Below are 25,000 nucleotides of genomic sequence, written 5' to 3' on the forward strand. Positions count from 1 at the left end.
CGCTCCTCATGGGGCAACGTAGGATTAAATAATGGATCTCTCTCTCTCTCTCTCTCTCTCTCTCTACTGTATATATATATATATATATATATATATATATATATATATATATATATATATATACTTACGCTGATTTCGTTAAGGTTAGGCAGACTTGGCCCTCAGACGATCAACAGAACTGAAGTGTGACCCTTGGGAACGACTGAATTATAACCCAGGAAACCATTCACAACGCTCGGTGGTAACTACATAACCAAATAACAGGGTGATGTGGAGCCTGGTATGGTGCCCCTGCTATAACTAGGTGGAGAGACGCCATCCAGGAACCAAAACTCCACACTTTTCCCCACCCCTAGCTGTGGCGAAGCGCTGTCAGCCGCAAGGGAACATCGACGGTTCACTGTACAGGACGACCCCGCAGGGGCTGTTGCTTGCCTGTGGTAGATAGTTCTTCTCAGTCGCACAGACCGGGTTTGATCAACAGCAACAACTTGTTTCCGTGTGAAAGTATATCAGTATAACAGTTGTTGCCAAGCGTGTCATACCTATTTAGTTGCTACATGACTCTGAAAAATACGTAGATGACACAGTAAGGCAAGTATGCAGAGAGTAATGTGTAAAACTTAGTCACTGGATAATGGACTAAAGTGACATGAACTGATTACTGGGCTCATTCGGTGTTGTGTAGCTCACGTAGGAAAATAACGGATCATTTCGGCTGCCTTGTTGTTCCTAAATAGCATTGTTCCATGGTTATTATTGATGCTTATGGCTTGTTGTGCACTCTTCGAACTGTTTATTGACCCTTATAATCGGTCTGCGTACTGCCGACTCAGTTACTGATAGCTATAAATGAAATTTTGGAATGGGTATGCGGAATGAGATAGGTGACATGCTAGTGGGATATGCTGAGAGGAACCGCCTGAGTGATTAACACGTTCTTTCAAAAGAGTTAGTGGACTTGGAAGGGATCATATGGTAATAAAAAAAAAAAAAAATCCTCACTGACAAATCACATGCCGGTGCAGTAAAAAGTATAACTGCAATGAATGCAGTGAATGTAGCAAGAGATTACAGAATGGTGAGAAGCCAAGTAGTATTAGATCTCACAAGAGAAATGGCTAACCTGAAAGAAACAGCCAAACCTTGTAGCAGTAAGGGAGAATGCGGCAGAATGTAGCTTGTTAATATATTATAAACACTCGCAGTTGAAGGATGACGTACATAAAGAACAAATTAAAGAAAACTTCACGAGAATAGTAAGTGAGGTATCTGTAGATTACAGGCAGGAAACGAGACAATAGCAGCAAGCTCTCTGAAAGTACGAATTAACTTCTAAGGTAGAGAAGAAACATAGTTATAAGGACAAGAAGAAATCACAGTGAAGCAGCTGAACTAAAGAAACTATCAATAATAAGATGGAGATATTTGAAAGTTTGATACGAACCGAATTGAAGAAACTTAAGGAATGAAAGAAACGTGAGGGCAACCAAGTGGAGGTTTGGTATGGGAAGAAACAAAACGTTTTCTCTCAAAGAGAAGTAACGAACAATAGAAATGAAGTGGTCAAAATAGCAGAATAATTTTATATAAAACTTTACAGTTGCAGTGCCGAGTTCGATGAGTCACTGCAGGCTAGTGAAACATTAGGTAGTCTTTCCATGACAGCAATGAAGAGGAGTAATGCAGAAGGTGATGCTGGTATCATGATTATCTTTGCATTAAATGAGCTATAGCTGTAATGCTGTGTTTTTAAGGCGACTTCTCGTCGTAAAAACACTAGCTACTGAAGCGGGGTCCTCTTTCTAGACCGGAAGTAAAGCACTAACAAAGGAACAGGACATAAAAACCAGGCAGTATACCGTATCACATCTATTACCTAGGTCCTACTAATAACAGTACACACAGAATTATATTTAGGATACAGAGTCACAGAGATACAGAATTAACACTTGGCTTCACAGAATAATCGTACGCACTACCATTATCACACAGGGAGATTGCGAATATTCTTTAATAGGGTTCTTGTCACTTGGAGGTAATATACAAATGGGGTTGTTCACTTTAGGTTCTTTAATGGGATTCTTATGTCACTTGGAAATAATATATAAATGGGGTTGTTCACTTTTAAGGATACCGAGATTGAGAGTCTGGTTCAGGGTCCTGGCCTCCTGCCCTAGAGGGTGTAACAAAGCCGTCAATACGCTGTTACCTGGGACTGATTTAATTTCAGTCCCACCCCTATTCTGTCGATCACTGCTCCGCCCGCACAGTAGTTCAGTTCCCCTGATCACATGGGGTTGGGGCACTTGCGGGGAATAGGGGCTCAGGGCCGTGATGCCCTGATGACCCTCTTGCCCGGGGTCACTAACCTCACCAGTGTGTCCTCCTGGGGTGGTGGTGGGGTGGCGGCTCGGTGGTGGTGTGGGGGGTGGTGAGGTGGGAGGTCCTGCGGCGGGCACGGCGGGCATTTTAATAGCAAAGCTATTTATGAAATGGTTAGAAGCCAAAGTTGTACCTGATAATCTCGAGAAACCTGCATTTATTATTCTACTTCACAAAAAGTGACATAAAAAAAAAAAACAAAAGTTTCATCCAATTGGTCTTCTACCTGTTGTTTACAAACTTTTCATATAAGTCCTATCAAACTGAATTAGTCCTAATTTACAGTAGATGCAAACCGGCCAAGAGAACATGCAGGATTTCAAAGTGTTACTCGACAACAAACCATATTCAAGTCAGGGGATCGCGAAAACTTTAGAATATAAGAAACTTTTGCGCATGACATCTATTGATTATGAGAAAGCATTTGATTAAGCTGAAACAGCTGCAGTGATAACAGCGATTCGATGACAAGTTGTTAAAGAAACTTGTATCAAAGTACTAAAAGATATTTATAGAAATAGCACGACCACCATAAAACTCCATAAGGACAGCCTGATAATACCAATAAAGAAAGGTGTTGTTAGAAGACGTTTTCAGAAATTTTGACTGGGATGACAAAGGGATTAACACAAATGGCGAGCGATTGAACAGTCTTAGATTTGCAGCGACATATAGTCCTTTCCGGCGAGTCAGGGGAGAAATTACAAGAAATGATAGGTGACCTCAACAAGGAGAGTCTGAAGGTAGGATTGAAGACGAAAGTTACGTTTCACAGACGCGTTTGTAACCGTCCTGTAAAAATAATTGAAAAACTAGAATGTGATGAGGAATACACATACGGTACTTAGGGCAGGGAGTTCAGGCAGACCCAGTCCATGACAACGAAATCAAACGAAGAATAGAAATGGGGTGGATAGCTTTTGACAAACCAGGTAACTAAAGTACATGAGGGATAAACAATTACTGTTATGCCAAAAAGTAGGCTACATAATCACAGTGTCCTTTCTGCTCTAACTTTCATTCATTCATTGCCAGACGCCATGTATCCCAGACAGGGTGGTCAAGGGCTTAGAGTTAATTGTTTTACAGGGAGGGGCACTAATCCTCTACCAACCCCACTTGACGTAGGGATGCCAACAGCATCTGGTGTTCCCAGGCGGTCACCCATCCAAGTACTAACCAGACCCAACGTTGCTTAACTTCTCTGATCGAACGGGAAACGGTGTACTCAACGTGGTATAACTTATGGACCAGAAACATACAGCCTTGGAATGTAAACTTAGGAATGCTCAGAGACGAATGGAAAGGATTATTACGGACCGCACGGGGAGGTAAAATGAGTGCTTCGTGGAACACAGAACAGTAGAGGATATCATCACAAGAGTCAAAAAATATAAATGGATGTGGGTAGGTCACGTCCTTCGTAGAACTGATGGACAACCACGGTAACCATAGTGGCAGCCCGGAGATGGAGTGAGAAGAAGAAGCAGACAAAAGACGAGATTCGGAGATTCACAGGGATTGGAGGAACTAATTAACAGCCAACAGGTTAGAGTGGAAAAAAATGGGAGCAACCTTTGTCCTGCAGTGGACTGACTCAGGTTGCTGCTGCTGTTGATGATGATGGCGATGAACTGGCTGTGCATTCTGCTAGTTGTGCTGTTCTTTTTTAGCCGACAGTTCACTCGACTCGCTGTGCTGGTGCTCAATATAGCCAGATGTGCACTTTGCTTAGGAGAGATATGTCATCGTGACACAGGTACGACGTCAACAACGCGTTTTAGTACAATAAACTAAACGTGGAAGCAATCCTTCGATTAGGTTAAACAGGGCTCTGACGGCATTTTAATGGCAAACACCAAATGCTTAACATAAAGGTTTATTTGGTGATTATCATTAATATTCCTCTGCCTCTCCATGCCTTCTAACTGAACACCCGTTTCAGACCGAGGACATAATCATTTTATTCCTAAAAGAAAAAAAAAAAAATTTTTGGCTTCCGAGAGTTCTTCTGAACTTTTCAAGACCAGAGTACTTTCACGTGCTGAATAAAGCGTCAGATGCTGGCAGTGATGCAACACAGATAAGGTAGTCAGGCTGAGAGACATCCCGCCACGTTCTCCTTGCGTCCACTTATTATCTCGTGATAAGGAAGACCCGCCACTATCTCCTCCCAAGACGTGGCACTGCGAGTCAGTATTTGGCCAGCACCTGTTAAAGCTGCACATATGGTAAGTAGAATCGTGTGTGTGTGTGTGTGTGTGTGCGCGCGCGCTGAAGCTCGAATTTTTTTAGAATTACGCACATTTATCCCCCTCACTCAAACTTTTTTTTTTTTAATCTATTTATCCTTGGTACTTCTAAAATAATATATGAGTACTATTTTCACTCACGACTACCCCATGGTAGTAAAAGGGGTTAACAAAGGCTTTATCTAACCCCTAATGTTCAAATCTTAGACGAACAGAATCGTACATAGAGAGAGGGGGGGGTAAATATACATGTCATCGTAGTGAAAGGGTTCAATACTTCGTTCCTTCATCTCTGACAGGATCGGGACATACAGGGTCGCATTTTGAGTGCCATAGTAGGATTCGTAACAACTTTTCCTTAGCCATTTATTCTGCATGTCAAACTTTAACATTCTCTTGCACTTTATTCGGTAAAATTTTATATCGATATTGCATCAGTAACATACAAAACTCACACTGCCTTATTTCGCTTATATGAACGGATAACTACGTTTAATTTTTAATCACACTTCGCGAGGCAACTATCAAACTACCGACAATTTCTCTAACTACTCGAATCCGATCAGACGATTGAGTACCGCATTTGAAATGCTGGTCGTATTGGAGGATTAATGGAGGCTATATTATATAACCATTCCAGTTCGAATATCTTTCCTAATCTATAAATGGTAATCTGGGTATGACAAGAATAAAATACAAGATGATCACACACACACACACACACACACACACACACACACACACACACACTACGGGAGAGAAGGAAAAGAGGAGACATGATTATGCTATACAAATGCGTCTCAGGGAAAGACAAAATAGACATAAATGAGTATATAACCTATGGGGAAGCATCAGCAAGAGGACATTGCAAAAAATATATATAAAAAGAGAGGTGATAAAGACGTAAGGAAATTCATTCTCCCGAGTATGGCAACTGATCAGAGAAATGCACTATCGAATGAAATAGTGTGTTCCAAAACAATTCATACATTTAAGGATATGTATGATAAAAGTGATTTAATACAAGGGACAGTACGAGCTTGACTCATTCCTGTTAAGATACAATTAGGTAAGCACACACAAACACACACACACACACACGTGTAATGAAGAGTAACTATCCGCTGTTCGACTTCTCCATCGCTGAATTCACCATCCAGACGCATTTATTAAAACTGGGAAAGGCCTCTCATATTTTAGGGGCTGATGAAAGTTTTTATTTAACGCATGCAGGTTAAAGTATCGCTGGATATAGAAAGAATATATTATAGAAATAGTAATGGCAGTTAAGTTGTTAATACCAACAGTTCGAAATTCGAATCCCCCATCCCTGAGTTCATCACACTGCTTAGAATCTTCTGAGATTGACATGTCGCCGGATGCGATACTCAACAGTTTAGAATCGTTAGTCACTGAGGTGAGCAGAAATCTGTTGGGCTGGAAGAGCTATTTGTATTCGTTAAGTTTGTCGGAAGGCAACCATTATGAAACGCGTCGTATAATATCCGTAGATATTAATTACTTTCACTGTAATTGGACTTGTTTTGAGGCAACTGATACGTTACCCACTAAACTCTTCAATCCAGTGATCCCCCCCCCTTTTTTTTTTTTTACTTATTCCAGCTACTCGTACTTACAAACAAATTTATCCAGCTTAGAGTTGTCAATCTACAGCGCTCATTAACCCATTCAGTGCAAAAGATCCTTTCCTAATTCAAATAAAATCGTCTGGAGGTAGAAAAAAAAATACATTACTGGATTCAGAAAGTTAACTGCTTTCGTGTTCTGACAGATTTAGGGAACTAAACATTTTATTTACGGTACTTTACGTAACTTACCCTAATATACACTCTTATTTACGACCCTGAAATAGTGAAAGTCAATGAAAATGTTTGCGTATTGATCTTAATGCTATTTTCTTAAATGACTCCTTATTGCCATCGATGCGCTTAAGGTAGCTTATCATTTTAGTTCGTAAATGCATATATAATGACGTTAACAGCATCTCACACCCTGTGAAGTTAACAGATACCAGGTACCCTACTCTACGTGGAGTATACAGTATATGTACATGGAGATAAATGAGTAGGCTATTAAAAAATGTGTGCTCTAGCAATATTAATTATATATATTCATTGAAACCCGGTTCATGCAGTATGGGTTCTCATAATTGATGGAATTTCCCCTTGCTGGAGAATTTGTATACTGTATTTCAATTATTACCCTATCAGAGTAGCACTAAAACCAACACCCAAAGTCCGGGGGGCTGAAGGCTCCCCGACGTGGGTGGACAGGAAATGAAGGTAGATGAGTGACCTGGGGCACGAATATAATGACCAGTACATGATTGCCATCACTTGCATTATGCCATATGTTACACGCTGGGGGTGATGTGTGGCCTGGTCATTCACCTTGTTTCATACTACTACTACTCTATGCAGATCTATCTACAAGGACTGGCTGAAATGTAACGTGAATATAACGTTTATCTTTGCCTATGGTCGTGAATTTTTTCAACCCGGTCTAAAGCAAAACTTAGTATTTTGTGATGACTTGTAAAATTCTAGGTAAGTTAGCTCGGACTGATTCGACGAAGACTTTTTATGTGATATATATTATACTTATTGATATGAAGTCAAAGTATGAAAACCTTATTCCTCAGCACCATTCGTTCGTAGTGCGCAGACTTACATGTTATGTTTGATCAGACCTGTTACATCACTTTAGTGATTTCAGTGGAAGGCTGGAGATAAGCCGTAAGTAAGCAACGAGTTCTGGTGGCGGTCCCAGCTTCGTTTGGACGTGAACCTTGTGCAGTGCGGGCTGAAGTTTCCCTTTTCCCACAGTTCACCTAAAATGCCCGCCGAGACCGCCACAGGACCTCCCACCTCACCACCCCCCAACCACCGCCGAGCCGCCACCCCACCACCACCCCAGGAGGACACACCGGTGAGGTTAGTGACCTCGGGCAAGAGGGTCATCGGGGCATCCCGACCCTGAACCCTTATTCCCCGCAAGTGCCCCAACCCCAGGCGTTCAGACAACCTGAACTACTGTGCGGGCGGGGTAGTGACCGTCAGACCAGGGGTGGGACTGAAAAGAGGTCAGTCCCAAGTAACACCGTCTTGACGGTCTTACTACACCCTCTAGGGCAGGAAGAGGCCCAAGGGCAGGAAGAGGCCCAAGGCTACGGCCTTAAAAGAGAAATAGACACAGGCTACGGCCTGACAAAGTGTGTAAAGGGGAAGGTGACCCCAGGCTCCGGCCTTAACACGCTGAGGAGAGAGAGTTGCCTGTGTGCATCCCTCTCCAGTTGTACTTTGGCTACGGCCAGAATACTGTCCAGGGCAGAGAGACCCTGCTACTGTACGCGTAGCGCTACCCAATTACGGAAGCGGCGACTCGGGGCCGGCCTCTCGCCTAAGCAGACGGGTGATCCCGTTTCTCCGTTAGTCGTTTCCCGTACGGGCAGACACTCAGCTACGGCTGGGGCACGTACCAGGGTGGAGAATTCCCTGATGGTAGGATCTGTCCGTATTGGAGAGAGTGCGGCCCTTGGGCCCCTCGCTCCGGCTTGTTCCCTACTGCGGGAGGAACACCACGTTGACGGCCTCTTGCCTCGGCGAAAGGGCGACCCCGATCACCCTACTGGTGTCCCTCGCATGCCGGACAAGTTCACGGCACCAGCCAGAGTCCATACTAGGGGAAGTGGAGCCCCACCTCAGCCCAATGAACACACTCAGGGAACCACGAAGAGCGTGAGTCTCCCTCAAGCCTCTTTCCCTCCGGGGAGCCCTTAGTCGCCATCCAGGCTTCTTGGCCAAGCGGAGGCGTTAAAGTGGTGGCAAGGCCCGATTGCGGAGTTGCCGCCCACACCCGGACGCTCCTTAGCACTGTTGGAGCCCTACAGGAGTCGCTGCCGCAGCCCAGCCCTGACGGCGCCTCTCCCCCTGAGCACCTGCAGCCCCCGGACGCCCAGGCCTTCCACCACGGTCCCCGACGACGGCGACCTAGGCTCTCTCACGCCCCGGCAGCAGAGGAAGCAGGCCCGAATCCTCCGCCTGTTCGGTCCTAGTCTCAAGGGCCCCCGATCAGGTCGAGGCCCCCAGACTACAGGGCCTCCCTGCACCCCACCAGCGCGGCCATAGGAAGGAGCCGCTCCTCAGGTCGAGGCCCTAAACAAGGGAGCCTCCCTGACAGTAAGTACCAGTGACCCAACTACCCAAGAAACACGGGTAGAACAGTGACAGTGACAGTGACCCCTAATACAGTGACAGTGATCCAATGCACAGTGGCAGTGTCTAATAAAAGTTATATTAAACAGTGATATCGTAGTAAGTCGTGCTTAAACATTAAACAGTTCAGTTCCCCCTCTCAGGAAGGAAGCGGGGAGTTTTCTGAGGAATTGAAGGTAGGTGTATGAGTGAGCCGAAAGGCTAGTGAAGTGCTCCCCTGCGATTAGGTGACAGTGTCGGATGTCGCCATACGCATCCTACCTTTATTATAGTAACATCTCCCCCACAGACTCCCGATCACAGTGAATGTAAGTGAAACTCCCCTGTTTATTATTATCCACCAGTGACATGACAAATGTTCTCCATTGACCATCGCAGTGAAGTGATATCTCTTCTCAATAACAGTAACCCATATCCCTGACTGCCCTGTGCCCTGTGTAAAAGTATATTGGATCCAGTTATAAGTGTATTATTGTATCTCTGTGTTATTGTGTATCAGATATTGTGTATGAAGCGCTGCAAGGGATAGAATTTAAGCAAGAGATGTGATTCGGTGTTCTGTCTCTTTTTATGCCCTGTTCCTTTGTTAGTGCATTACATCCGGTCTAGCCAAAGGACCCCGTTCCAGTGCTCGTGTTTTTACGACGAGAAGTCGCCTTAAAAACACAGCATTACACTGGTGGCAAGCGGTGGTCCTAGAACCGAGTAACGCACGGAGGAACACAAAAGGGAACTTACAATGGCAGCTAAACCGCACATCCAATTGCCGAGGTTCAACCCGGACCAGTGTGACATAGACGTATATTTGGACATGGTCAAACCCCTCCTGGACATAGGGTTTGATTCAGACAGAGAAAAGATCGCTGTCACTCTACCTAACTTGGGTAAAATAATCACTAGTGTCACACCAAAAATCGTCCCAGAACTGTCATGGGACCAATTCTCACAAATAGTGAGACAGGCTTTCACGCCATCAATAGGCCGAGTTGTCGCTCTTTCTCAACTCGACGCCCTCACCTACGATGGAAACCTGGATGACACATTCACCCGGGCTAGGCGCCTCGTCAGCGCCGCCTATCCTGAGGCACCACCCAATGCCCGGGATATCCATACATTCAATGCACTGTTGAGAATCCTCCCCAGCATAGTCAGGGAGCATTTCTCAATCTACGACCCGTCAGGGGACATGGAAAATGACCTACAACTCGTCCGACGTCTGCTCGCCGCCCGCCCCACACCACAGCCACTCCACGCGGTGACACGTTTTCCTACAAGGCAACAACCCCCTTCCAAACCTAAACTGCCGCCACATCAGCCAGCTACTGAGCCGCCCACAGTCCCTAGAGCTTACCCCCAAAAGAAGCGCTCAAACCCGAGGGAACAAGGAAACCTCATCACCATCAACCCCTGGGAATTCACGGCTTGCAGCCGCACCTGCCCTCTACACGACATTAGGGAACAGCTCAAAGCTAGCAGGCACAGAGGTTTTCAACAAGGGCGCAAGAAAGTCTCCTTGGCCGCCGCCGCCCAGGAAGACGACACACCAACGCACACCCTCTCAGGAACAGACGACGACGACCAAGAGGACACCACTCCACAGCAAATGGATTTTTAGGCCCGCCCCCGCACCTCCCCATGGTGGCGGGGGCCACCTCACACAACTACAGACCCCCTGTTTACGATAAAATCTGGCTAAACGGGGTCAAGGCACGTCTACTAGTGGATACAGGAGCAGCCAGATCGTGCCTCTACTCCCACTTCTACTCCCGCCACATGGGTGCATTCGGACCCCTCTTCCCCACCTCAGCCAACCTCGTCGACGCAGGGGACGGCCCCCTGCCTATCCGTGGGGAAACTCAGGCCCTTCAGACCCACACCCATCAGCAAGTATCCACTAGCCACCCATTCATCATATTCGACTCAACATGCAGTCAATATGATGGATATTTAGGGCTGGACCTCCTCCAGAAATTACATGCCACCATTGACTGCCATCAACGCTGCCTCCACTTCAATCCAGCCCATCACAACCAACCAGCAGTGAGGACTAAGAAAAAAAAAACAAAAAAAAAAAAACAAAGAAGGCACACCAAAAACCCACACCCCCACACACTACCATCAGACACTCACCTGTCCCATACCACAGACACACCTACACCCTACCCAGCCCCTCACACCACTAGACTCCCATCCCCACCACCCAGCACTCATCATCTACATCCTTCCCCATCTTTTCCAGCCACTGTCGCCTCCTCTATCACCATTCCACCACATCATGAAGCTTGGGTAAAACTTAACAAACCTTCCCATACCTCCGTCCTCTTCTCACCATCCATCCCCACCGGACCACTCTCCTCCTGTCTAGTAAGCCCTACCTTCCTTCCCCCACATGCCCAAGAAATCCGTGTCGCCAACCTCGCTACCACACCACTAACCTTACCAAGAGGACTCATCATCGGCGACACTGAAGAAGCAGAACCATGCCAGACGCCGCCCCCAGATCCGCCCACCCTACCCACCCTACCATCACACCTATCCCCAGCCCAAACCAACAGCCTCCGACAACTCCTGGATTTTCAAGATCTATTCTCATCAGGCCCGACCGACCTTGGCCATACCACCTATCTCAGCCATGAGATACACACAACAGGACCTCCAATTCGCCAACCATCACGACGGAAAAATCCTAAGCAACGAGAGGAAGAAGACCGGCAGGTCCAGGACATGCTAGATGCCGGCGTGATCTCCAACTCTACTAGCCCATGGTCCTCTCCGGTGGTACTCGTTAGAAAAAAAAATGGGACAATGCGCTTTTGCGTTGATTACCGCCGAGTAAATGATGTCACAGTCAAAGACGCCACTCCCCTGCCACGTATCGACGACTCCCTAGACTCCTTACATGGCTCAACATGGTTCTCCACTTTGGATCTACAGTCGGGGTACTGGCAAGTCCCTGTGCATCCCGACGACAAACACAAAACCGCCTTTTCCACATCCAACGGCAAACATTACAAGTTCAATGTCCTCCCTTTTGGACTCTGCAACGCTCCTGCCACATTCTCCCGTTTAATGGAGTCAGTCCTTAGCGGTCTAACTTGGGAGACTTGCTTAGCATATCTCGACGACGTCATTGTTTTCATTCGTACATGGGCCGACCACCTTCACCGTCTCAAGCAAGTGTTTCACCGCATACGCCAAGCAGGACTTAAACTGAAACCTACGAAATGTGTGTTAGCAGAGAGATCTGTTTCCTTCTTAGGGCATCTAATTAATGCAGAGGGCATCTCACCAGACCCAGAGAAACTTCGAGCCATCGCAGATATCCCACTCCCCCGCGACGTGCACGAAGTCAGAGCATTTCTGGGGTTGACATCATATTACAGGCGATTCGTCAAAGGATTCGCTGACATCGCAAAACCCCTCCATGAACTAGCAAAAAAGGGCGAACCCTTTCTATGGACAGAGACAAGACAAACAGCCTTCACCACCCTCAAATCAAAACTAACCACCTCGCCAGTTGTCGCATTCCCAGACTACAATCTTCCCTTCCGCCTCTATACCGATGTGTCCCTCATCGCCATAGGAGCTGTCCTTGTGCAGGTACAAAATGGCAAGGAACACATCATCGCCTGTGCCAGCCGCACCCTTAACACGGCAGAGCAGAACTACGCGGCCACAAAACGTGAATGCCTAGGGATCACCTGGTCCCTAGAGTACTTCAAATCCTACATCTCGGGCACCCACGTAGTAGTCATCACCGATCATCAATCCCTACAATGGCTACGACAGTCTAATACAAATAACGCCCAACTGATAAGCTGGCGGGAAACCCTCGAAGAATACGACTTCGAAATTGCATACCGACCAGGCAAGCTACACACCAATGCTGATGCCCTATCCCGTCTCCCAATCAACACCATCAAAGAAGAACCCGACCTGGTTAAAATGTGGTTTGACAAACAACGCCCCACTTGGATTCCACAGGCCACATTTAACAAACTCCACCCGCATGGCGAACATCTTTTTGACCCAAACGGACACATTGTCCTCAGCCCAGCCACGACCCACGACACCATGCTCCACCTCCATGCCCACAACGGCATCCACCTAGGAACTAAGAAGCTGCTACAGATATTCAACGATATGTACTGGACTCCCAACCCATCCACCATCGCAAAGAAGATCATACAATCATGCCGAGCATGCGCTCTTGGCAAAGATATCACCCGAACACCAGGCCCTACAGGAAAAGTCACAGCACAAAAACCGTGGCAACTTCTCTCCCTAGACGTCGTCGGCCCCCTCACACCAAAATCCGGCTATAAGTACATAATTACTTTCGTGGATGTGTACTCTAAATTCATCATCGCCTGCCCAGCCAAGGACCACACTGCACCGTCAATCGCCAACGCCCTCACCCGACATGTTTTCCCTTATTTCGGGATTCCCCAGGCCATCCATTCGGACAATGCCCCTGAATTTACGGGGAAAATATGGGAAGAACTTGCCAACATCTTTGGATACAGCATCTCCCACTCATCTCCCTACTGGCCCCAAGGCAACAGCGTATGCGAAAGAAGCCACCGCTCCTTGATGAACCAAGTCCGCACGCGCATTACGCAAACAGGAAATGAAGACTGGCCTGCACACGTTAAGATCGTGCAATGGGGGTTAAACACGTGCCCAAGGGAAGATGGAATAACCCCGCACGAGAGAGTGTTCGGGGAACCACCCCTACTCCTACCCCTCCGTCACCACCTACAACCGCCCACTCCACCCTCCAGCACCGACCCTCTCCACCACCTCAAACGCCGCCTCCACCACCTACACTCAAAGCAGGACCTAGCACCTGACACAACCCACTCCAACCCATACACACCTGGCCAATCTGTGGTGGTTGCAAATCTCCCTACCCCACCGAAGACCGCCCCCCGATTCAATGGACCTTACAAAATTGTGCGGGTGCCTAATCCTTATCAAGTCACCGTGGATCAACAAGGGCAACACCGCACATACAGAAACCGCCACGTGCGTCCCTTCAACCCACCCGCCACCGCCCATCCCCGCACTAAGCCTACCTCCACCCAGGCCCGCACACCTGGCCACCCTGACCTTCCTCAACTTCACCCCCCAAACTCCTACTACTACTCCTTTTCCCCCCCCTCCTCACACTCTCCGCCTACCAGCTCTCCACCAAGCACACCATCACCGCAACCACCTCCCAACACCCCTACTTCACCACCAGACACTCACCCACCAAACACCCATCCACCCACCACCCCACCCAGGCCGCCCTCGCCACCACAACTGCCCACCTCCCCCGAGAATCACCCCAACCCCACACCCACCACTGACCTCCCCCATGACCACTCCCATTATACATGTCACACCGCACCACCAACCATCCACCCACCTCACCACCGTACACCCTCACCGCCACCACGCAATCAACCAGCCTCACCACCCACACCCACCATAACCATGACCACCACCAGATCGGGACGACTCTCACGCCCACCCACGAGATACACCCCGACACCCCCACCCAACACCCACTTATCCCAGAACCCACCATCACCACCCACCCCCAATGCCTCCCCCATAACCTTACCCCTCCGCCAAGCATGTTGGAACTTTCCTAACTCCCAATTCCCCAAAGTACAATGCCCCTCCCACCACACTAGCCCAAATAAAAGCACCACCCTCCCATCACTCTCCAGCATTCAAATCTCATCTCCCCACCAGGCACCATTCCCCGAGATGAAGATAACCAGGGTCCGATGGCAACCTCACAACCACCCACCAACCAGAATCAGAGGCACCCACCACCTGCTACGCCTCCTACGCCGGACCAACCAGCCGTCCTCCCTCCACTTCACGCTCTGCCCCCACCAGGGGCCCAATCAATTCACCACGCACAGGGTCAGCTTCACCCAACACCTGACCCCGGCCTACCAGACAGCCACCTCCACTACCTACCACCTCCAGTCACGGGGCCGTGACTTCAACGACGCGGAGGGTGGTAAAATGCCCGCCGAGACCGCTACAGGACATCCCACCTCACCACCCCCCACACCACCGCCGAGCCGCCACCCCACCACCACCCCAGGAGGACACACTGGTAAGGTTAGTGACCTCGGGCAAGAGGGTCATCGGGGCATCCCGACCCTGAACCCTTATTCCCCGCAAGTGCCCCAACCCCAGGCGTTCAGACAACCTGAACTACTGTGCGGGCGGGGTAGTGACCGTCAGACCAGGGGTGGGACTGAAAAGAGGTCAGTCCCAAGTAACACCGTCTTGACGGTCTTGCTACATCCTCTAGGGCAGGAAGAGGCCCAAGGGCAGGAAGAGGCCCAAGGCTACGGCCTTAAAAGAGAAATAGACACAGGCTACGGCCTGACAAAGTGTGTAAAGGGGAAGGTGACCCCAGGCTCCGGCCTTAACACGCTGAGGAGAGAGAGTTGCCTGTGTGCATCCCTCTCCAGTTGTACTTTGGCTATGGCCAGAATACGGTCCAGGGCAGAGAGACCCTGCTACTGTACTTGTAGCGCTACCCAATTACGGAAGCGGCCTCGGGGCCGGCCTCTCGTCGGAGCAGACGGGTGATCCCGTTTCTCCGTTAGTCGTTTCCCGTACGGGCAGACACTCAGCTATGGCTGGGGCACGTACCAGGGTGGAGAATTCCCTGACGGTAGGATCTGTCCGTATTGGAGAGAGTGCGGCCCTTGGGCCCCTCGCTCCAGCTTGTTCCCTACTGCGGGAGGAACACCACGTTGACGGCCTCTTGCCTCGGCGAAAGGGCGACCCCGATCACCCTACTGGTGTCCCTCGCACGCCGGACAAGTTCACGGCACCAGCCAGAGTCCATACTAGGGGAAGTGGAGCCCCACCTCAGCCCAATGAACACACTCAGGGAACCATGAAGAGCGTGAGTCTCCCTCAAGCCTCTTTCCCTCCGGGGAGCCCTTCGTCGCCATCCAGGCTTCTTGGCCAAGCGGAGGCGTTAGAGTGGTGGCAAGGCCCGATTGCGGAGTTACCGCCCACACCCGGACGCTCCTTAGCACTGTTGGAGCCCTACAGGAGTCGCTGCCGCAGCCCAGCCCTGACGGCGCCTCTCCCCCTGAGCACCTGCAGCCCCCGGACGCCCAGGCCTTCCACCACGGTCCCCGACGACGGCGACCTAGGCTCTCTCACGCCCCGGCAGCAGAGGAAGCAGGCCCGAAACCTCCGCCTGTTCGGTCCTAGTCTCGAGGGCCCCCGATCAGGTCGAGGCCCCCAGACTACAGGGCCTCCCTGCACCCCACCAGCGCGGCCATAGGAAGGAGCCGCTCCTCAGGTCGAGGCCCTAAACAAGGGAGCCTCCCTGACAGTAAGTACCAGTGACCCAACTACCCAAGAAACACGGGTAGAACAGTGACAGTGACAGTGACCCCTAATACAGTGACAGTGATCCAATGCACAGTGGCAGTGTCTAATAAAAGTTATATTAAACAGTGATATCGTAGTAAGTCGTGCTTAAACATTAAACAGTTCAGTTCCCCCTCTCAGGAAGGAAGCGGGGAGTTTTCTGTGGAACTGAAGGTAGGTGTGTGAGTGAGCCGAAAGGCTAGTGAAGTGCTCCCCTGCGATTAGGTGACAATGTCGGATGTCGCCATACGCATCCTACCTTTATTATAGTAACATCTCCCCCACAGACTCCCGATCACAGTGAATATAAGTGAAACTCCCCTGTTTATTATTATCCACCAGTGACACGACAAATGTTCTCCATTGACCATCGCAGTGAAGTGATATCTCTTCTCAATAACAGTAACCCATATCCCTGACTGCCCTGTGCCCTGTGTAAAAAGTATATTGGATCCAGTTATAAGTGTATTATTGTATCTCTGTGTTATTGTGTATCAAATATTGTGTATGAAGCGCTGTAAGGGATAGAATTTAAGCAATAGATGTGATTCGGTGTAGTCTCTTTTTATGCCCTGTTCCTTTGTTAGTGCATTACATCCGGTCTAGCCAAAGGACCCCGTTCCAGTGCTCGTGTTTTTACGACGAGAAGTCGCCTTAAAAACACAGCATTACATCACCATCCGTCCTTCAGGTGACAGGGTGAGACATAAGGGACGTTTAACTAGGTAACTCCATCATCCGGTTTCATCGGTGCCATCGCGTCAAAGATTCTGTCCATTTTTTTTTCTTCTTAAAGTCTGGATGGCAACGTCATCGTCCTAACTCAGACAAGCGGTGAACGAACTATAATCACAAAATAATAAAACAGTACAAAGAAACATGAACTTCCCATGCCTTAGTGTTTTTGCTGTAAAATTCAGATGTGAGTGGAGAGCGAGAGAGGGAAAGGGTGACCAAGGAAAGGTCGAGGGATGGGGTGAATACAGAATAGGCAGAGGAATGACGGTGGTGTGAGGTAAAGAGAGGCTCTGATAGCGGAGGTCGGGGTGGCATGGATTGTTCATGGCTACCGCTTCTCTGATTTAAGCGCTTCGTTATGAATAGATAGATGAAATTTATTCCTGCAATTTACTGTGGGCTAAATTTCCAAAAACAACCAAGAAAAGGACGACATATAACCATGGCTACTGATATTGTCATTAAATTGCTTTTACATCAAATACTCTTCTCTTTTTCCTTCCATAAACAGAAGTTCGTGTCGCTCTCTTCGTTATCTGACATACGATGCAAAGACTACAGAGAAGGAATGAGTAATTTGTGTGTGTGCGTGTGTGTGTGTGTGTGTGTGTGTATAATTCACCGGGTCGGTCGGGATCACGTGATGGTTGTGATCAACAGCTCTTTACCCTCCCGGAAGAGATCTGAGAGCTCATATAGTCCGATCTCAGGCCAAAACCTTGACCTTCACACACACACACACACACACACACACATCGCCTTGTTCGAGGGGAACAGTAACCACCCGCTTCGTCAGTGAAACTTTTCCCATCCCGAGCAAGGCGCGAACCCCCGTCTTAGCAAATGCTAGGCGACAGCGTTACCACTGAGCCGGCGAGCGGTGTGTGTTCTTACCTTACCTAATTGTTCTTACCTAATTGTATCTTTACAGGAATGAGTCAAGCTCGTATTGTCCCGTGTCTTAGACCATATTTATCGTACATATCCTTAAATTTGTGAATTGTTTTGGCACACACTATTTCATTCGGTAGTGCATTCCATTGATCAATTGCTCTGTTTGGGAAACTGAATTTCCTTACGTCTTTATCACCTCTCTTCTTATGCAGTTTTTTGCAGTGTCCTCTTGCTGATGCTTCTCCATATGTTAAGTAATCATTTATGTCTATTTTCTCCTTTCCTGATATGCACTTATATAGCATTATCATGTCACCTCTTTTCCTTCTCTCCTGTAGTGTTGGTAGATTCAGTTTATTTAGTCTTTCTTCGAAGCTTAGGTCCCTTAAGCTTGGTATCCATCTTGTAGCGGCCCTTTGAACTTTTTCAATCTTGTCTATATGCTTTTTGAGATGAGGACTCCAGACTATTGATGCATATTCCAGGGTTGGTCTAATGAATGATGTTATTATCCTTCTTAGCATGTCTTCATTTATGTATGTGAATGCTATTCTCATATTTGCAAGCAGTGTATACATGTTCCGTACCTTCTCGCTGATGTGGTCAGCCGGAGATAGTCTGTTATTGATAATCACACCTAGGTCTTTCTCTCTTTCTGATGTGTATAGGGTTTTATTTCCTAACTTATAATCCCAATCAGGTCTTTTTCCACTTTTACCAAACTTGATTACATGACACTTGTCCACATTGAATTCCATTTGCCATGTACTACTCCATTCATGAAGTTTATTTAATTCTTCTTGTAGCTCCCTACAAGAGTCTGTGCTAGTAATTCTCCTTTGTATTTTTGCATCATCTGCAAACATATTCAGATAGCTGTCATTTCCAGTGTTACTGTTTATATCATTTATGTACACTAGAAACATGATTGGTGCCAGCACCGAACCCTGTGGTACTCCACTAGTCACTTCTTTCCATGATGAGTAGTTTCCTCTTAGTACTGTCCTCATTTCTCTTTTTATGAGAAAGTCTTGCATCCAACAAAACAGTTTGCCTCGAATTCCTCCTTGATGGTACAGCTTCCATAAATGTCTTTGGTGTGGTACTGTGTCAAAAGCTTTCTTGAAATCTAAATAGATAGCCTACTGTCCACCCATCCTTCCCTTTCCTGTATTGTGTTTGTTACTCTGTCATAATAGCTCAACAGATTAGTAACACATGATTTTCCTTTTCTGAAGCCAAACTGTCTTTCTGTTATCATACTGTGTTCTTCTAGATGATTTACCCAAGCTTTTTTTTATAAGTTTTTCTAATACCTTGCTTACAACACTGGTCAGTGATACTGGTCGGTAGTTGAGAGGATTTTGTCTATTTCCTTTCTTGAATAAGGGGACTATATTTGCTTTTTTCCAAATATCAGGTAGTTTCCCTTGACTCAAGGATTTCTTGAAAATTAAAAATAATGGTTTACTTAACTCCTTTGCACATTCTCGTAACACCCAACATGAAATTTCATCAGGACCACTTGCTTTTCCTCTGTCTAATCTACTTAACTCCTCCTGTATTACTTTTTCTGCTATTTGTATATCTGGTAGTATGTGTGGACATGCGTGTTCCACATATTCCCTCTCAAAATTTTTTTTCTTCTGTAAAAACTAATTGGAAATTCTTATTTAGTGCTTCACAAATATCTTTCTCTTGTGTATAAGTGATTCCCTCGTCCGTGATGAATTGTATTATATCTTTTACTTTGGTTTTGCTTCTGATATAGCTGTAAAACAGTTTTGGTTGATCACTACTTTTATTTATTATATCCTCCTCAAACTGTTTTTGGGCTTCCCTCCTTATTCTTGTATAGTCGTTTCTTGCCTGTTTGTAATTATTATACGCCCTTTCACTATTGTGTCTTCTGTATCTATTCCACAACAAATCTCTTCTTTCTTTTGATTTTTTACATTCTGTATTGAACCATTTCTGTATTTTCTTATCTGCTTCTTTGTGCTGTGGGATGTACTTCTGGACTCCTATTTCATAAAATTCACAAAAATTTTTATATACAGCATTTAAATCTTGTCCTCTCAGCTCATTTTCCCAGTCAACTTCTAAGAAATACTTCTTTAGGTCTTGATAATTTCCCTTTTTATAGTTTAGTCTCTTTTTGTAACTGTCATTGCTGTTTACTATGTCATATGCTATCCTGAAGTTATAATTTAGTACTGCATGATCGCTTTTGCCGAGTGGAGGGTGATATATTAAACTGTCAATGTCATTTTCTTGCCTAGTAAATATTAGATCTAGCACTGAAGGTACATCAAGTCCTCTTTTTCTAGTGGTTTCCCTCACATGTTGCGTTATTAAAAACTCTTGTACGAGATCCAGGAGCTTTTGGTCCCAACAGCTTTCTTGGCTATTTATATCTAGAGTATTCCAATTTATATTTGTATTGAAATCCCCAGTTAGTATAATTCTTTCCGATTTCTCTTCCATTTTATGTAGCAAGGATCTTATACTCTGAATTGTACTCTCTGCCAGGTCCTCATATTCGTCTCTTTCCCAAGTGTTTGATCTGGGTGGCATATACAAATTGGCTACAATTACTTTACCTTCAGATGTGTCGATCTCTACTGCAATCAGTTCTACTTGTGATGGTATATCTAGGTTTATTTCCTTGACTTTTAGATTTTTCTTAGTTAATATTATAATTCCTCCTCCTTTTTTTAAGTTTCTGTCTCTTCTCCATATATTGTATTCCTCTAAGTTTAGTATGTCATTGGATATCCTTGGTGTTAATTTTGTCTCAGTTAGGCATATTATTTGTGGTTCATTTTCTCTGACATAATCATTCATCTCTAGTAATTTAGATACCATTCCATCCACATTTGAGTACATCAATTTTATCATCTTGTTTATATACTTGTCATGACATGGTTCTACTAACTTCCTCCTTTTTCTTCCATCCTGTTTGTGTACCACTTTCGTACCTGCAACCCTATTACTTTGTAAAAAAATTTCTTCTTGTCCTCTTCTGATCTTCCCTCATTTTTTGTTTTTGCTTCCTCCCTTTTCTCTTTCAGTAATTCCAGTTCCTCTTGTGTTAGGCATCTTTTTATCCATACATTTTTGAACTCCTCTTTTTCCATAAGATTCTTTGCATTTTTTAGTATCTCTTCCACAGTGTTTACACTCTGGAAAGTCACCTTTAGAGGTCTTGTCTTGCTTTTCTCGTATTTCCCTAACCTTTTGTGTTCCTCTATGTCTTTACTACAGATTTCCTCTGATACTTCTTTCAGTAAGCTCATTACATTTGCCATCTCCTTTTTGTCTCTAGTGATTTTGTTGTTAATTTCTTCCTCTTCTATACCAGTGATTACTATTGATTTATTTATTTCTACTGAATCTCTGACTAACTTTGGATTGTTTTGGATTATTCTTTTCACTTCCTTTTTAATGTTTTTTTCCTCCACCCTTGTTTCTAAGTCTTTCTTTACTTTCACCATTTCAGCATACGTGGTTTCTACATCATTTTTGTAGCTTTGCACAGCTTCATTCACCTGTGTTATCTTCTCCTCAATATCACTGCTCTGGTCCATAAGACTGCTTGCTTGTCTAATTGTCTCTGTGTCATTTTTTAACTCTTCCATAACACTCTCGTGATTAACTACTGTACTTCCCATTTCACTCACTTTCTTCCTAAGGGTATTCAATTCCACTGTTAGTTCACTGATGGTTGTGTCTTTCTTATTGGCCTCCCTTCCCAGTTTTTCTATCTCTTCCTTTTGCAAGTGCATTTGCTTCTTTATTTCATCCATTTCATTTTTGAAAGCCATTTCTAGTTTGTGTACACGTTCAACCAGTCTATTGTGAGTCTCCACTTCAACCAGTTCTTGGTAGAAATCATCATTTTGCTTTTTACTTTTATCCCTTTTCTTTTCCAAATTTGTTATACTGAAGTATGTATCCATTTTGTAATACTAAATGAGGAGTATGCACTTACACTTTCCGTGTAATTCACCGGGTCTGTCAGGATCACTTGATGGTCGTGACCGTCAGCTTTTACCCTCCCGGAAGGGAGCTGAGAGCTCATATAGTCCGATCTAAGGGCAAGGCTGTGACCTTCACACACGCACACACCCATCCTCTTGCTCAAGGAGGACAGTGACCACCCGCTTTGTCAGTGAAACTTTTTCGCATCCCGAGCAAGGCGCGAACCCCCGTCTTAGCAGATGCTAGGCGAGAGCGTTACCACTGCACCAGCGAGCGGTGTGTGTGTGTGTGTGTGTGTGTGTGTACCTAGTAGTAGTATACAGGATTTAAGTCAGGTTCGTGTTATCTTTTCTCCATATTTATATTTATCGTGTGTGTGTGTGTGTGTGTGTGTGTGTGACGTCATCCGTTTACGTGGAAATGGACAACTACATCTCGAACATTTGGGGTCCAGTACATTACAAAACTCTAGCATTACTGCTGTAAATTTTCAGAGAGGAATGTCTCTTTCATGGTCAGATATGGTACAGTTACAAAAGGAGAGGTGTTGTGCCAGGGTCAGAAGTTCGCATATATTTAGCCTTTCTACATTATACCTTCCTCTACTGGCTAATATTCTTGAGCTGTGAGAGGTTTGGTATGTTTCTCTTTGATATGAATCTTTAGAGAGGAAAATGCACATGCCCTGTGTGTGAAGTAGACGCAGTAGAATAGCAGGCGAACTTTTGTCACTGACTGTACTTATCAGCCAGGTGGAGGTATGACATGTGATATCAGTGACAAACGAGGGACACGTGGCAGCTGCAGCCTACCACCATAATACGTTGTTGTACACTCAGCGACAATGTTCTCTTACTACCCCACCAAGTATATTTACACTTGATGCATGTTCTTCACTTTTCTCCCTGGCGCATCATTATCAGGGAGGAACATCTGTGAGCAAAGAAACATACCAAGCCTCTCTCAGCTAAGGGATATTAGTCAGTAGAGATGTGTACAGCAGAGGTGAAATATTAGGCAAACTTTGGTCTTAGCCTATATGAATCATCTCCGTACCTAGCTCTCCCATCTTGTGTTCCTTCATATATCTTGTTATATTCATGGCAAAAATTTTGCTGAAAATAATTCATCATTATATTTCAGATACCCAGTGAGAATGTTCAGCGACGAAGAATGAAGCAAATGGAAACAGAACTTGACAAAATATAAAACTGAAATATAAATAAGTTCAAAGCGTCACTCCGACGACGTATTTTACTCTCGTTACTGCAAGACTTTTCTTCAACTTAGGTGAGCCCCTTTAGTCGTGAAGAGGTTAAGAAATACATTTACCTACTAGTTCGAAAAGTCTACCCTAAAGTGAATAACATCTGAAGATAGAAAAAAACTGCTAAAAAAAAAAAAAAAGTTATTTGTTGGAAAGTATTAAAAACATAAAGTGTGAGATCCTGTGCAGCTTTCACTACGGCTGGTGTATTTGGAGATTTTACTCAAGCTTATACAAGGCAACTTTGTATAACAGAAAAATTCTAGGTACTTCAAAACCGCCCAGAGTAACTCTACTCTTTCTCTGCTACCGGCATATTGCGCCCAAGGCATACTTCGTTCTGCCGTGAGAAATATTGGCAGTCAAAGGGCTAAAATATACTGTACATAAATCCTGAAAAAAAAAAGTTAAAACAATAAAACATAAAAAAAAATGTCTACCGTGGTGACCATGATAGGTCGGCTGGGTGACGGTCTTGTGCTGACGGCGTCTCTGCAGGAGGACGCCTCGGCCACTAAACTGTTGGAGCCACAAGCCAGAGCCAAGCAGTTGCTGAAGAAGCTGCACTACACCAGTCCACCCAGGGCATCGCTAGAAGCACCTCCATTCACTATCCAGTGGGTAAACTTACAATGATTATTTGCTTACTTAACTGATAAACAAAGCATTTGTACAAAAGTATGAGTGATTGAAATGAATCCAAAAATAATCGGAACAGTCTGCTGAGTGTTGTGGGGAAGATTTTTAAAAGACTTTTTAGGAGCAGATGTGTAGATAAATATTTGCAACGAGAAAAGCAGTAGCGATGTGAGGATTGCAAGGTATTTGATATGAATGGATCTGACAAAAAGAGCATTAAAGAGGAAAAGATTATGGAATGTTTCACCGATGTAGAGTGAACAGTAAGCTTTTAAGTGTTGTAAAGATTTTTTTTTTTTTTTTTAATGGTATGAATGCATGGATGTCCGAGTGTTTCAATATTAGTGTTAGAGCGAGACAAGTGCGTTAAGTCAGCGCAGGCGGGCAAACACATGAGTGAGCAAAAGTAATACCTACTACCTTCTCTTACTTCCTAAGCCAGGGTATGATGAGAGTAAACTAATAAATGTTGATAAAGCACGTAACTCATATTAAGATGTGCCTGAGAATGACGCGAGACGAACTGGTGGAGTAGTTTAAGCCCCTCGTTCAGTTAGAGAAAAGATAGGTAAATATGTAAAGGAAGTGAGAAATAAAATGGTATAGGGAAGGAAGGTGCCTGGTGTAGGTGAAATCGGGGTACAAGTGTGGAGGCTGCAAGAGGACTGTATTGTGTCAGTGTTCGTACTGACGTATGAGAGTGAGACTTTGGAATGGCATTAGAACGAAAAGTCAGGAGTAACAACAGTAGGTAACGGGATTATTGAAGAATGTATGCGAATTGCGTAGAGTGAAATGGGAAAAAAAAATGTGGTGTGGAAGATGTGGAGTAACGAACTCTTATTGACATGTGCGGTTAAAGAGTGTTCTTAGAGGGTACCATATGGAGACAATGGATGTAGATAGTGGTTAAAAGGTATGCAAAAGTGAATTTTAATATCGGAAGATGTATGGCGGACCAAGAAGGTGGGTGGTGTGAAGAAAAAGGAGGAATGGAAGTTGAGTGGAGGCTAGGGATCGGAAGAGAAATCGACTTGGTTGATGCACATGGCAAGGGTTTGGTACTGTTTTTTAAGTCTGACAGCTTATACGAGGTTTGTATATCTCTCCATTTGTCTACCAAAAACTACAAGGTGCAAAGGGACCTATGTGTATATAGCCATTTTTCTCAATCAGTAGCATCTCTCTCTCTCTCTCTC

At 45.5% G+C, this 25,000-nt stretch overlaps 2 protein-coding genes and 1 pseudogene across 2 annotated transcripts in view; 1 reads left to right on the plus strand and 2 right to left on the minus strand.

Moving 5' to 3' along the window:
- Positions 1–23,730, minus strand: part of PheRS-m (Phenylalanyl-tRNA synthetase, mitochondrial) — a 127,295-nt gene extending 103,565 nt beyond the window's left edge. Inside the window, exon 1 of the mRNA XM_080267924.1 lies at positions 23,603–23,730. The gene's annotated coding sequence lies outside the window, so the exon portion shown is untranslated. The remainder of the gene's footprint in view (positions 1–23,602) is intronic.
- On the minus strand, positions 3,517–3,635 carry LOC145393885 (5S ribosomal RNA; annotated as a pseudogene).
- The window catches only part of LOC145393868 (vesicle-trafficking protein SEC22b-B-like), an 18,144-nt gene continuing 16,738 nt past the window's right edge, over positions 23,595–25,000 (plus strand). The window contains exon 1 of the mRNA XM_080267927.1: positions 23,595–23,779. Coding sequence (XP_080124053.1) covers positions 23,595–23,779 — 185 coding nt within the window. The remainder of the gene's footprint in view (positions 23,780–25,000) is intronic.

The sequence above is a fragment of the Coenobita brevimanus genome, chromosome 25 (genome assembly GCF_032717465.1).
Source record: "Coenobita brevimanus isolate Jiangsu-jjx chromosome 25, ASM3271746v2, whole genome shotgun sequence".
NCBI classification, from domain to species: domain Eukaryota; kingdom Metazoa; phylum Arthropoda; class Malacostraca; order Decapoda; family Coenobitidae; genus Coenobita; species Coenobita brevimanus.